Source organism: Furipterus horrens, unplaced genomic scaffold, assembly GCF_987537825.1.
Source record: "Furipterus horrens unplaced genomic scaffold, mFurHor1.1.pri manual_scaffold_1, whole genome shotgun sequence".
NCBI classification, from domain to species: domain Eukaryota; kingdom Metazoa; phylum Chordata; class Mammalia; order Chiroptera; family Furipteridae; genus Furipterus; species Furipterus horrens.
The window spans coordinates 163,511,999-163,525,491 of NW_028327171.1; the positions used below are offsets into that span (position 1 = coordinate 163,511,999).

The window sequence follows — 13,493 nt, forward strand, 5'->3', positions numbered from 1 at the left end:
TAATTTTATAAGTATATTAATTTCTAAGTACAACATAAAAGAGGCAGCATTGTCAGATATACAGTTAAAGTATAACAGAAAGAACAACAATGAAAGAAGAAATAGCTTCTGATAGAAAAAAACTGCTTTTTGTTGCCAATAAATAGGACCACCTGAGTGTATTTCAGATTCTTTTCACTTAAGGGATATCCAAATTATTTGCTGAGAATATTAAATAGCTTTTGGAAAAATTAGCAACAGTCGTGCAGCTGTGGCATTTGCTTGTTCTTATACTGTGGATTGCTAGAGAATAAAGCAGAATTCGGAGTGTTAAGTTTAAAAAAATTCTTTCTTTTATCCCATTTCATCGAAGCCGGCCTCTTCACAATCTTCTGGTTTTGCTGGGCACTGGGAGTGAGGGGGTGGGAGGATGTGGGGAAGGAAAGGTTGAGGGGGAGTGTGGGGAGGGGAGGCATGACAGATCAGGGCCCATCAGGGGACATTTATCAGCTGACACTCAACTGAGCAAACCCAATCAGCTTCACTTCATCAGGAATCTCGGATCCATCGCAGCCAGAAGCCTGAAAATGGGGGAAAACAAAACAAAACCCAAAAACCTTGAGTGCTGGTTTGTCATTGCTGTCTTTACAGACTTCTTCATGTAATGGCATATTTAACATGGGGCCACGTGTTTCCCCTTCTTCCAGGAGAATCAAACTCATAAATGACTACTGGGTGCCAATGCTATAAGAAATCTGGTCATCATGCAAATGACATACAGAAAACAGGGGAAGGGATTTGCTACCCGTTCAAACACCACTGTGCCCAGGCACTCAGCTTTGAGACTCCCAAGAACCATATGACTGTCAAGAAACAACACATAAGTTTACAAAACTCGGTGATTTTTAAATATACTTTCAATTAGAGCTCCTCAATAATACTTTTTAAAAGATTATGAAAATGAGCAGAAAAGATCCAGCAAGTCATTCAGGGGGTAATTTGTTTTTTACCAAAACCATCTCCCCTGTAAGACTGACCAGGAAAAAATAGCAGTCACCAAGTAGTGGAATGGTTCTTCATCGGTAACTGTTATTTAAATACCAGTGAGTAATTTTTCAGGAAAAGGTACCAAAGAATAATAGTTATTTTTTTCCAAAACAGAATTTTATCTGTAATAATTGGCTTAAATACGTTATTATTTTTCTTCAAAATCAAAAGGACGTGGAAATAAGCCATTGCCCATCAAACCTCACACTGGTCCTAATTCATAAGTTATTTCTATTTTCCTTCTCACCCTCCTCTCTCTCTCTCTCTCTCTCTCACACACACACACACAGTACTAGATAACCCTAGTACAGAAACCAGAATTGGACATTATGTAAGTACTACAAGTAGAGAGAAAACATCTCATAAATGACTGGAAATGGGCAACTAATTTCCAAAGGACAATACAAACCTTTTCTTGGCCTAATTCTTGTTAAATTATTGTCAAAATAATAAGTTTCCTGAGGGGTGTGTGTGTGACATGAGTGGCCCTTTCCAAACATCACAATGAGCCCGCTTACTTTAGCGCTACTCCACAAATCAATACATAAACTCAGCCCTTTGTCAACCCAGCATTTTCCTTTAAAATAAGCAGCTAATTAGGACATATAATTTGAATATTTTAAAATAATTACCTTTAAAATAACATTGAGTATATGCTTATGTAAGAAAATATGTAGCCTAAGGGGAACATTAGTTAGCATTTAAAAAAATTTACTTTGTACTTATCCAATGATTTCTCTAGTTTTACTTGACAGATAAGATACTCAGTGAAGTGCAATTTTCATTGTTTGCATTGCTAAGGGCAGATCAGAAACATTCCTTTCCTTACCACTTTTAACAAAGGACTATAGGTACAGAAGGCTTTTCAGCTGAGATTTCCTGGTGGGTGTTTTTCATACTGATACTGTAACAGTCACCTCCCTACCAATTTTCTCATTCTACTTTCACTGTTTCTTTATCAATCTCCTTTAACCTTGCCTTCCATCCTGTTTAGCTACTGTGAACAATGTCATTCACGCAACCCACTAAATGGGGGCAGAGACAATTTGTGTCATTAATGCACAAGTGACAAACACCTGAGGACAAAGTACCAAAAGGTCAGACCAGCAAGTGTGAAGCACATCACTGCATTTGAAAGCTACGCCAGGAATCTGGTACTGTGATTAGCAGGACGTCAAAATGATTAGAAAGTAAAACAAAATATCCCATAATAGTTAAACCGAATAGAAATAAAAGAAACATGTTAAATCCTTTTTGTGAAGAGTAATGGAAGTGAGAATTTCCAATGAGAGTGGGTGATCAAACCCGTGGTTACTGTGGGCACATCACACAGGGAGTCTTCAGGGGTTCCACACTCCACCCGCGTCTGCAGCACCTCCTGCAGCTAGACTGGGAAGTTCCGTTTCCCAGCCAAGAGGGACAGGCCCCGTTGTGTGGCTCTGCCTCAGGGCCCCCAGCACTTCCCTCACCTCTGCCTTGCTCATTCTTTCTAACCAAAGCTGAGTCCTTGTCGTTCTCACTGTGGCCTGCAAAACACTAGTGGGGGCAACAAGCAAAGGGTGCTGAAATCTAGAGAACAGCAAGCAGAGACCCTCAAAGCAGCATTTTCCAAACTTTTTGGTCTCAGGATCCCTTTATTGTCTTAAATTCTTGAGGACTTCAAAAGCTTATAAAGTCAGTTATATTTATTGTACTAACTTCACTTAGAAATTAGAAGAGAAAATTTTTATTTACTTAAAAAATTTATTAATGTTAAAGTATTCTTAAAATATACTTAAAAACAAAACATGTTTATGTAGGTTATATTTATTATACCACCTTAGAAATTAAAACTGAGAAATTTCTGAAATATCATTTACTAATCCCTCAAACATAAAATAAACCCATTACATGCTATAAATAAAATTCTTCATGAAAAATAACTACAGTTTATACAAAGAAAAGGAAATACAGTATTTGAGAAGACTGGTATTGGTTTACATTTTGCAAATCTTTTCAATGTCTTGCTTAATGGAAGATGGCTGGATTCTCATAGGTCCTTCTGCATTCAATCTATTGCTTTATGTTATTTTCCTTGAATAGTATATACAGATAACCCAGCCTTACATAAATATGTAGTTCAAGAAGGGATGAATATTTTAATAGCCTTTCTAGACATTTGTGGATATTGTCTCTTATTATACCAAAACTGGTGAACTGGTAGTTTCTTAGAGTTTAGTTGTAATGTGGAATCTGAAACCAAGCACTGAACTTTTCTGCTGTATTGAAATCCATTGGTTGACTCTGCACTTTGAATGGATCTTTAAATTTATTTTTAATTTTTCCATTACGGTTGACATACAATATTGTATTAGTTTCTGATGTACACCATAGTGATTAGACATTTATATAACTTACAAAGTGATCACTCTAAAGAGTCTAGTACCTACCTGACAACATACATAGTAATAAAAATATAGTGACTATATTCACTTCCCTGTGACTTTTTTTATAACTGGCAATTTGTACTTAATCCCTTCATCTTTTTCAATGACTCCCCCTGCTATCTGGCAACCTTCAATTTGTTCTCTGTATCTGTGACTTGTTTCTGTTTTGTTGGTTTTTGAATTTTAGATTACACATATTGTATAAGTGAAAGTATATGGTATTTGTCTTTCTCTGACTTATTACACTTAGCATAGTACCTTTTAGGTCCATTCATGTTGTTACAAATGGTAAGATTTCTTTCTTTCTTTCTTTCTTTCTTTTATGGCTGTGTAATATTCCATTGTCTATATGTACTACTTCTTTATCCATTCCTTTAATGATGAACACTTATGTTGCTTCTGTATCTTTGTTATTATAAATAATGCTGCAATGAACATTGGGATACATATCATATATCTTTTAGTGATTAGGACTTCCTGGGATAAATACCCAGACGTAGGATTGTTGGGTCATATGGTTGTTCTAGTTTAGTTTTTTGAGGAACCTCCATACTATTTTCCAAAGGGGTGGCATCAATATGCAGTTCCACCAAGAGTGCACCAAGGCTCCCTTCTCTCCACTTTCCCAACATTTGTTTCTTGCCATTCTGACAGATGTGAGGTGGTATCTCAGTATTGTTTTAGTTTGCATTTCTTGATGATTAGTGATGTCTACTGGCCATCCTATGTCCTCTTTGAGAAATGTCTATTCAGATCCTCTGCCTATTTTTAAAGCAGATTCTTTGTTTTCTTTGTGTTAAATTGTATGCATTCCTTATACTTTTTGGATTTTAATGTCTTACTGAATAAATAATTGGTGAATATTTTCTCCCATTCAGTAGGTTATCTTTATATTTTGTTGATGGTTTCCTTTGGTGTGCAAAAACTTTAGACTGATGTAATCCCATATGTTTATTTTTTTCTGTTTCCCTCGCCTGAGGGGATATATCCAAAAAAAATTACTAAGAACAATGTCAAAGAGTTTACTGCCTATGGTTCCTTCTAGGAGTTTTATGGTTTCTAGTCTTACATTTAATCTTTAACCCATTTTGATTATTGTATATGGTGTAAGAAAGTGATGTACTGTCATTCTTTTGACATCTTTTTTTTTTTTTTAACAGGAAATTAATTTTATTTTTAAATCCAAGGAACCAGAACAAATAAGGAAACTTCTACGCTTGGCTGGCAGACCTAGGTGTTGACCAAGATTGGGGGGAAGAGGCTGACAGCAACGGGGTGGGTAGGAACACGTCCACACAGGTGAGAGGCCTCTTCACTCTGGTGCAGCCTCCATCAAATACCCGTTCTCTGGAGCAAGATACCCGTCGCCTCCCTCAGACTCCATGTACATGTCTCGGCTGTCATTGCCCAGACCCTCCAACCCGTTGTCCTGGCCACCCCCACCCGCACCTCGCGCCTCATCCCTGCCTCGTTCACCGCCCCGCTCCCCCCGCTTGTGCTCGCGATCCCGGTCTCGGTCCCGGCGCCGATCCCGCTCACTGCGGTGGCTCCGACGTCGTTCCCGGTCACGATCCCGGCCCTTCTCCTCTGGACCATCAGGGCCATCTGGACCCAGCTCCCCAGGAGGCCCATCGTCAGGAGGGGCATCACCAGCCTCGGAAGGCTCTGCCATGTCGCCACCACTTTTTAACACCATATGGAAGAACCTGTCATTTCCCTATTGTATATTTGTGTATCCTTGCCTCCTTTGCCATAGATTAATTGACCACATAGGCATGGGTTTATTTCTGGGCTCTCTGTTCTGCTCCATTGATCTATGTGTCTTTTTATGCTGTTTTCATTACTATAGCCTTGAAGTATAGTTCGGTATTAGATAGCATGATACTTCCAACTTTTTTTTTATATATACAATTGCTTTGGCTATTTGGGAAACTTTGTGGTTCTACAGAAGTTTTAATATTATTTGTTCTAGTTGTGTAAACATATTATTGGTATTTTGACATGGTGTGGGGGACTGCTCCTTGTGATTTCGGGAACTGGGGAATTGTAGCCCAAGCAGTGAGCCAGGAGCCCCCCAGGAAGCCTCTAAGTCTCTGTGGAAAACCGAAAGGCTTTGCGGCAGACAGGACCGAAGGCCACTCAGAGGGTTCCCATGGGAATTGGATTTTAAAAGCTATCATGCTTTTAGAGCTTGCTCTGCTTTTCTTATCTCTTAGTTAGCTATAAACTATCTGTAGCAGAGAAATGTGTGAAACCTTGCATCTAATGCCAGTGTGGCATCAAGATGTTTAATAGATCCTGACACAGACTGGTTGGTCACTGTGCCCTCTATATTGATATCTGTAATCTGTAACTGCCAACTATAATCCAGGTACCTAAAAGCTAGATGATTTATGGATTTTGACTTTGTACCTTCCATGCATACCTTTCTCAATAAAAAGCATGAGGAATGGAGGTCTTGCACTTTCTCCACTAGAGGGAACAGCCACCTCCCATTCCCCTCAGACAAAATATCCTGGATAAATTTGTTCCACCATGGTCCTGAAACCTCTGCTAGACAGAGAAGTTTCCAAACGAGCTGAGGCATTGGAGGCAGCTCAGCCTCAATATGGCTTGCACCAAATCTGTAGATTTCTTTGGGCAGTATGGACATTTTGATGATGTCAGTTCTTCCTATCCATGAGCATAGTATATCTCTCCATTTATTGTATCTTATTCAATTTCATTCTTCAATGTTTTACAGTTTTTTGAGTACGTCTTTTACCTCACTTAAGTTTATTCCTAGGCATTGTTTTTGACACAATTTTAAGTGATATTGTTTTCTTAATATCTCTTTCTGATAGTCTGTCATTGATGTATAAAAATACAACTAATTTCTGGATACTTATTTTGTATACTGCTACTTGACTGGATTCATTTATTAGTTCTAATAGTTTTTTGGTGGATTCTTTAGGATTCTCTGAATCTAATATCACTTCTCTTTCATTTCTGATTTTATTTGTCCTCTCTTTTTTGTCTTGATGAATCTGGCTATATAAAAGTTTATTGATTTTGCTTATCTTTCCAAGAATGAAGTTTTCATTTCCTTGATCTTTTCTATTGTTTTTAGATTCTGTGTCTTTTATTTCTGCTCTGATCTTTATTATTTCCTCCCTTCTACCCACTTTAGGCTTTGTTCCTCTTTTTCTAGTTCCTTTAGGTTAAAAGTTGGATTGTTTGAGATTTTTCTTGTTTCTTGAGGTAGGCTTGTGTTGTTATAAGTTTCCCAGTGAGAATTGCTTTGGCTATATGTCCCATATATTTTAGGTCATTGTGTTTTCATTTTCATTTGTCTCAAGATAGCTTTCAATTTCTTCCTTATAGTCACTGTTAACTCCGTCATTGTTTAATAGCATGTTATTTAGCCTCCATGTGTTTGTGTGTTTTACAATTTCCTAATAGTAACTGATTTCTAGTTTCATACCATTGTGATAGGGAATAATCATGATAGAATTGTAATTCTGAAAATTTATTGAGACTTTTTTTGTGGCCTAACATGTGGTTTATCCTGGAAAATGTTACATATGTACTTGAAAAGAACATATATTCTGCTGCTTTAGGGTAAAATGTTCTAAAAATGTCAGTTAAGTCTGGATGATGTATCCACTGATGTCAATGGGGTGTTAAAGTTACCTACTATGACTGTTGATCTCCCTTTATGTCCATCAATATTTGCTTTATATATTTAGGTTTCCTATGTTGGGTGCACAGATGTTTATGAGTTATACCCTCCTGTTGGGCTGATACTTTATCATTATGAAATGTCCTTCCTTCTCTCTTATTTCAGCCTTTGTTTTAAAGTTTACTTTGTCTAAGTATTGCTACCTCAGCAATTTTTATATTTTTTATTTGCATGGAATATCTTTTCCATCCCTTTACTTAGAGTCTGTGTATCTTTTGACCTGTGTGGGTTTCTTGTAAGCAGAATATTTACAGGTCTTGTTTTTTTAACCCATTCAGCCACCCTTGTGTCTTCTGATTGGAGCATTTAGTTCATTCACATTTAAAGTATTTATTGATAGGCATGTAGTTATTGCTACTTTGTTTTCTCATTATTTTTGAAGTTCTCTATTCCTTTCTTATTCTCTTGTTCACTGATTACTTTCTTTAGTGTTATTTGAATTCCTTCTCTTTATTTCTTATATATCTCTTGTAGATTCTTGATTTGGGTTACCATGTGGTTCCTAGATACCAAACTATGTTTAGAGCAGTCTATTTAAGCAAACACTTATATAGGCACACATCATAAAAATCACTATAAATTTTACTTACCCCCACATCAACGTTTTTGTCATTATTTACTTCTTTTGCATGTGTTTGCATTTATGCCGTAATTGCTGCTGTAATTACAGATGATCATCCCACTTTTGCCTTTTAACCATTACTAGGTTCATAGTTGTTTGTTTCACTGCTTTTATTAAGTGTTTGCCTTTGTCAGTGAGAATTTTTTCTCTTCCATGTTTTTTATTCCTATGTTTTAAATCTTTTCTACTTAAAGAAGTCCCTTTAATATTGTTTTAGTGATGATGAACCCCTTTAGCCTTATCTTGTCTGGGAAGCAGCTTCTCTCTCCTTCTATTCTAAATGACAGCCTGCTGGGTAGAGTAATCTTGGTTGTAGGTCCTTACTTTTCATCACTTTGACTATTTTGTGTCAATACCTCTGGCTTGTTAAGTTTCTGTTAAAAAAATCAGCTGATAATCTTATGGGAGCTCTCTTGTAATAACTTTTGCTACTATTAAGATTCCCTCTGTTTAACCTTTGGCATTTTAATTATGATGTGTCTTGGTGTGGTCCTCTTTGGGTTCATTATGTTTTGGACCCTCTGTACTTGCTGGACGTGTATGTCTATTTCTTTTGCCAAGTTATGGAAGTTTCCAGTCACCATTTCTACAGACAGTTTTCAATCCCTTGTCCTCTTTCTTATTCTGGTACAACTACAATGCAAATGTTGTTACACCTGATGTTGTCCCGGGGTCCCTTAAACTATTCTAATTTTTAAAAGTTCTTTCTTCTTTTTGCTGTGCCAATTAGGTGTTTTCTGCTGCCTTGTCTTCCAGATCACTAATTTTAGCTAACCTCCAATGTATTCTTCACTTGTTATTGTATTCTCATTTCTGACTGGTTCTTTTTTATGGTTTCTATCTCTGTTGAAAGTCTCACTGAGTTAATCTGTTCTTTCCCCAAGTTCACAGAGAATCCTTAAAAACCAGTGTTTTGAATTCTGTATTTGATAGATTGCTTGTCTTCATTTCATTTCATTCTTTTTCTGGATATTTGTCACCTCATTTTGGCTGACACCCTGTATTTGTTTCTATGTATTAGGTAGATCTGCTATATCTCCTGGTTTTGGCAGAGTGGCCTTATGTAATAGGGGTCCTGTGCTGTAGTCTCCGTGGGTGGCTTCCTAAGCTGAGTGCTCCAGGAGTGTCCCTTGTGTGCCCACCCACCTGTTGTAGTTGAGCCTGGATTGCTGTTGGCACATCAGTGGGTGGTACTGACCCTCAGGATGACTGGCTGTGAGGGCTGGGCATGACTACAGTGGACAAGCTGTTGTGCAGGGACTCATGTGCCAGCTGGCTCCACCCTTTGGATTTGTTTGTGGAGCTGTTTGGGTGGTGCCCTGGTGTCATCTGAAGTCAGCCATCCAGTTTGCCAGTTCTGGGGCCTCTTGGGAGGTGCTCTGGTACAGGCCAAGGTCAGCCTCCATTTGTGCCCAGTTTGGGCCACCTGGTGGGAGCTACAAAGTGATTTGCAGTTGGTTGCTGCCTGTGACTTAGAGGCACTTGGGAGAGGCTATGCTGTGAACCAAGGCTGGCTGCTACCAGTGCTGAACTTGGGACCCTTTGATGGGCACCACAATGTGGACTGAAGCCAGCTGTCATTTGTGCCAGGCTTGTGACTGCTCAGTTGAAACTACATTCTAAGCCAACACTGGCCACTCCTTATGCCAGGCTTGGGATCATCTGATGGACGTTACATGCAAATTGAGACCAGGTGCTAATTTTGCCAAGCTTGGTTGGGTCTGCCTAGTATTAGAAAAGGTACAGGCCCACTGAGACTAGTCACCACTTGTTTGAAGTTTGTATACTTCTGAGGTATTTGGGGAAGTCCATAGTGTGAGCCAAGGCAGGCTGCTTATGTAGAAAAGCCACTGGAAGACTTGGTTGAACCTGACACACAAGTTGGGTTGTGTGGGGTGGGGTCTTAGGGACTCACCAGTGCAGAGGGGGATGGTGTTTGCCAGGTTAATGGAGAGCTCAGGTTTGGTGCATGCCTGCCAGCAGGGTGGGGAAAAAACTCAACTAAGGACCACGACCTGCCAGTGCTTCTAACCCCTTATAGAGCTGCGCTGGTCACTGCCACCCCAGCCCTCACTCTAAGGCTAGTCAACTCATTTCCTTCCCAATATCCCTGGAGCCCAGATTAAGTGAGTTTTTGAGAGAGCAAATCCATGCACAGGCTCTTCAAGAGGAACTCCTGGGACTCCAGAAGCCCTCTGGCTCACTCAGATGCAATCTTCACTGTTTACACAGCCAGATGTTAGGAGGAATCCTCTTCCCGGCACTGGTTTTCAGGGCTGGCACCCTTCCTCCTCCGGGGGGATCTGTGCAGCCAAGATCTCCCTCCTGAGTCTTAATCGCCACACTGTGGGTGTGGTTTTGTGTATTCAGCCCTCCTACCAGTCTCGTCGTGGCTGCTTCTTTATATCCTTAGAGAACTTCTGTTCAGCTAGTCTTCATGTGGTTCTCAGTGATGGTTGTTCTACAATATTGATATACTCATGGGGGAAGGCAAGCACAGGGTTTATCTACTCTGCTATCTTGCATGGAAGTATGAATGGATCTTTCACTCATGAGTGATTTTTCCACCTAAGTTATGCAGATTTTCCAATGTTGATGTATTCCATTATACAATATCAACATGTCAAGAAAGCATATTTATTAATATCACCCATCTCCTCAGAAAAGTCTAAGTACTGGAGGCTGGGGTACTGTCAAATACAAAGTGGCAGATACAAATGTTCCAAACTCCTATTTTTGCTCAAAAGCTAAAATTTATTATTGACAATAAATACTGTCAGTTGTTTTCCTTGAGTTGCCAGGATTATTCAATTCATTTTGGAAAAAAACATCTGTCACATCCCTTGTCTAAATAGCCATAGTTTGTTAGCTATACTTCCAAGTACAAGTGGTATTCCACTGGGGGGGGGGGGGCCCTACTGGACAGGTCAGCCTGAAACTCAGTCTCACAGGTGCTGCTCCTGGACACAATCAGTGGACTTCAGTACACTAAGGCAGCGCTTCCCATTTCATTGCCAAACAGATTATTAGAAAAATATGTGTCCTCAGGTAGAGGTTTAATAACATCTATAATGTTTCTTGCCTTATTAGGAAAATTCTTAAATGAAACTGGCTTTTTTGTATTTATACTTTTTATTTTTTCCAGTGACTGAGTGAGGGCATGCCTGGCTTTGAAGAACATGACAGCTGTGGGTACAGTCAGATGTTCCTGCCTTGATTCACGCCAACATTGAAGTCTTATCCACTGTGGCTTTTCTACCAATATTAATACAATGGAAAAAGCAACAGCTTAGTAATGTTATGAAGAGTTTTCACACCAGGTATCCCCTAAAAAGGGTCTCAAAGGAACCTCAGAATTCTAAGACCCACACCTTGTGAGGCTCCGCTTCAAAGGGAAATGTATGCGTTTTCAGGAACTTGGCATGACAGGAAAATGATGCATGCATGACAGCACAATGATACATGACAGTACGATGATGCACGCTTTCACTCAAGTGTCTGTACTCCTGAAACTCTCACCCCTCGGCCTGCTGCCTGTGGAGGAACTGAATCTTCCAATGTCAACCACAGGGATTCCCTTCACCCCAAACCTAGGTGCACTTTGGACCCACCTGGAGCATTTGAAAAGACACCAATGCCCGTGTCCACCCCTGAGGCTGTGATTGGTCTGGGGATGAGGCTTGGGCACAGGGATGTTTTGAGCACCACTGTTCTACCCTAGTGAACTTCCAAGGGTCCTTTAAAGCAATGGTTCTCAAACTTGAGCCTGCACCAGAATCCCCTGGAGAGCCTGTTAGAACACAGATTCCTATGCCTCATCCCCCCCAGAGATTCTGATTCTTCAGGCCTGAGATGGGCCCCAGAGTAGACATTCGTGTCAGGTTTCTAGGTGAAGCTGACACGGACAGTCTCAGGACCACATGTGGAGAACCACTGTCTGAGACCTGCAGCAAGAGGTGGAGAGCTGCTACAAGGACCTTCCCGAACTGACAGCTTTATGTTCTTGGGAAAATGTCACCTTACTCACGCGCACCTCCAACTATGTCAAAGGTGAAAGCCCTTTCCTTGTTAATTACCAAATGCTTATGAAGCTGTTCTCTGCAACTCATGTTATTCACCTTCAGTAACTAAAATCTATAATGCTCATGTAAATGTGCATCAATTGGATGTTAATTACATGTAATTACTATTTGTATTCTACCTTCAAGGGCAAATTAAATACCTTCAGATTTTCACTAACATAATTTCAAAAATTCTACATGGAAGCAGCAAGACTCATTTGCTTTATAAAATGGCAAGGTAACAAGTTAAAAACGAGTTAAAAACATTTATGAAGCCTTGTCTTAAGACTTACAACAACAAAACAGGATAGGTCAAACCCGAAGCATATTGTACTTGAGCAGAAATGCCCTCGACACCTGAACCACTTTGTTAGAAGTGATTTCAAAAGTTTTCTGATCTGTCTGTCCCTGGCCATGTCAACAATGGAAATCATACCTCACTCATCTGTCAAATGAATCTCATTATCTTTAAAGCTAAATATTGGGCAGAGAAAAAAGGAAAGGCACTTCTTTATGTACCATTATCCTTTCACCTTGTGGCATGGTTTTTCTTATATAAACAGATGGACAAGATAAGAACAGACACCATTTCAAACTTGAGCCAAGTACCTCTAATAGCGGTGGGAGCAGGGAGAGGACAGAGGCTGCAGAAGGAGCCTACACATGGAATGCTTCTCAGGTCAACACTGGAAGAACCAGGGGTGTTTTCAAAATTCCCAAATCCCAGGCTGCACCAAGAGCAATTGTATTTAGGATATTTGGTGGAGGACCCAGGTACTAGTCATTTTTTAAAGTGTCCCTATCATGCCCTGAGTGAAACCACTGGCTAGCAAAATATAGACCACAGTATCAAGATACTATGGTTCATTAGACAAATGTCAGGCCCCTAACGTTCTCCCTCAGAAAACCCAAAAAAGCTGTGAGATTAAAATGATAAACCACTGCGAGATAAAAGGGCTACAAGTAGCAGTGACTTATGAGGAAAAATGCTTATGAAATACTTTGATCTTTTATTCTTCAACAAAATAACCAATTTGATATTTAAATATCTGGTTTAACTAAGATGGCTAGTGCCCTATGAAAATTAGGCTGAAGTTTTTCTAAATGAGATTTGTATTATTCTGATATATTTTTATTACTATCAGGACACTGTGCTAGGCACTGGGAAATCCAAGATAGAAATCTCTGCCCACTTGGAGTCTCTAGACTTACTGGAGATACAAGTAAGATTCTATACAATTTCAATATAATATAATCCTTGTGGGGGAGGAATATAGAAGCACCTAACCCAGGACTGGAAATCAGAGAAAGCTTCTCAGAGAAAGTGAATATTAGGCAGAAAATTGGAACATGTCTAGGCTTTGGTGAAAGAGAGGCCTGAAGAAGTTGGGAAAGAAGGATATTTTACTGAGAGGAAAAAGTACATGCAAAGTACCAACGGATGAAAAGTGGAGGGAACAAGGGGAGACAGGGAAAGAGAGAATGAACGAATGGGGCGGAGGAGGATGAAGCGAAATAAGAAAGGTAAAGCAGGAGACGTACAGGGAGGCCTGATTAGGGAGGGCTTCCTTAGCCACGTTCAGGCTCTGAGTTTTGGAAGAGGGCAGCAGAGAGCCACTCAAGTGTCTGGTGCATTT

General features: G+C 39.7%; 1 protein-coding gene across 1 annotated transcript in view; it reads right to left on the reverse strand.

Annotated features, from left to right (window-relative positions):
* Positions 1 to 279: 279 nt before the first annotated feature.
* Positions 280 to 13,493, reverse strand: part of STK39 (serine/threonine kinase 39) — a 263,934-nt gene continuing 250,720 nt past the window's right edge. Inside the window, exon 18 of the mRNA XM_090280486.1 lies at positions 280 to 560. Within this exon, the coding sequence (XP_090136612.1) occupies positions 486 to 560 (75 nt within the window). The 3' untranslated portion in view covers positions 280 to 485. The remainder of the gene's footprint in view (positions 561 to 13,493) is intronic.